The sequence below is a fragment of the Arachis ipaensis genome, chromosome B02 (genome assembly GCF_000816755.2).
Source record: "Arachis ipaensis cultivar K30076 chromosome B02, Araip1.1, whole genome shotgun sequence".
Lineage (NCBI taxonomy): Eukaryota > Viridiplantae > Streptophyta > Magnoliopsida > Fabales > Fabaceae > Arachis > Arachis ipaensis.
This window is the reverse complement of record NC_029786.2, coordinates 101420922-101422666: the sequence shown is the minus strand read 5'-3', so window position 1 is coordinate 101422666 and position 1745 is coordinate 101420922. Positions and strand designations below refer to the sequence as shown.

The 1745-nt window shown below is 30.8% G+C and overlaps 1 protein-coding gene across 5 annotated transcripts in view; it reads right to left on the bottom strand.

The window, feature by feature from the left end:
* Positions 1 to 1745, bottom strand: part of LOC107626019 — a 60026-nt gene that overhangs the window by 51452 nt on the left and 6829 nt on the right. For all 5 annotated transcript variants that reach the window (XM_016328784.2, XM_016328783.2, XM_021116373.1 and 2 more), the window contains exon 5: positions 704 to 1537. In XM_016328784.2, coding sequence (XP_016184270.1) covers positions 704 to 1537 — 834 coding nt within the window. The remainder of the gene's footprint in view (positions 1 to 703; positions 1538 to 1745) is intronic.

Here is a 1745-nt window from a genome sequence, read left to right as displayed (position 1 = left end):
ATTGATTTTTTGTATATACCTAATATATTTCAAATATAAAATTACAAAATTTTACAAATGATGAAATATAAAAGGCTTGTTTGGGTGAGCTTTTAAGAAAATATCTTTTTTTGAAAATTTTTTTTTAAAAGATCTTATGGAAAAATAAAAGTAATTTTATGTTTGGGTATCTCAGCAAAAAGATCCTTTTATTTATCAATTATGTTTGGGTATAACAATATAAAAGTACTTTTTTATTTATTTATTATATGAAAAACATCTTTTTTTTAAGAAAAAAAGATCTTTTAAAAAAAATATAAATTACAACTTCTCAAAAAAGATGTTTTTTTATTTTTCTAGTGCTTTTACTTTTACTACTAGAAATTTACCAAACACACTACAAAATAAAAAAAAAGATTTTTTTTATTAAAATAATAACGCTCAAACAATCACAAAAAAAAATATATAATTCAGAATATAAATAAAGAATTCAATTTTAGTATGGTGTATGTCAAAACAACACTAGTATAAAAAGTTGAAAAAGAAGTTTACTTCGATCTTGCCTATTTATTTCATTCTTGATAAGAAAAAACAAATGATTTTAATTCAATATAAAATTATAAAGTATCAATTTAGTTCAATATAAGCTAGTCAAACCTTTTTAAAATACCAAATCCAAGTGGAGGAGGATTAAGAAATAAGAACCAAGAAGGAAATGGAATACCTTATCTGCAAACACCATTTGAATGGTGGCATTCAAGTCACCTTCCCAATACCCTTTTCCTTCCTCGTCAGAACTTTCACTGGCAAGTACACATTGTAGCCTGGGTGCTCTTATGCGCTTTGCAGTGAACGTTTTCATCTTGGGGCAATCTCTCAGAATCAATTTTTCCAACGACGGCACCGAAAACTCACAATTTGCGATGCTACAGAAACTTGTAAGGTTGCTGAGTTGTTCAAGTTCTATAGTTATCAAGTTGGCAAAGACAATTTTAATGCCCTCGTCATTTTCCTGCTCATCCTTGGTAACTATTTCATTTAATTGACGACAATAGTTTACCTTCAAGGTGGTGAGTTGAACCAAGCTCTTTGCCGTTGAACATGCCATTAGAGTTTTCAATTCATCACAAGAATATACTTGCAAGTATGTCAAGTGAGTGAAGGACACCGAAGAATGTGCCAACCTCCTCAATGTGCGACAATCCGTTAAGACCAAGCGGTGCAGTGATCTCTGAAGAGCAGGATCTCTTTCAAATCCAATATCCTCCACATTTGAAGTGTTCAAAATCAATTCCTTAAGCAGTAATACTGTTCCCAACCTTTGCTGAGGACCGGTGTTTCCACTTGGCACGAACTCTCGAATCCCCCAAGAAATACTCGATTCCAAAATTTGCAGATTAGGAATGGTGTGGAGGAAGCAGTATAAAGTCTCATCAATGCTCGCCCATTCCTCCAAGTGAAGGTGTGTCAAAGAGTTCAAGCGGTACTTGCCTCTGTTGCTCACTAACCACCGCACGTTTCTTGAGTCGATATGAAGATGCTCCAACTTGAAAATTACCTGTACATCAATTCAAAATTACTTTTATCTTATCAATCTTTGTTTTTCCTATGTTATAAAAGCAGGTTTTTTATTACACCAAATTATCGGATATAATATTTGTGAACTAAATTTGAACTTACTTGGATTTAGAAAAATAAATGAGAATGAAAAAAATAAAAAATATAAATATAAAATTATGAATTAATTTTATAATTATGATATATAT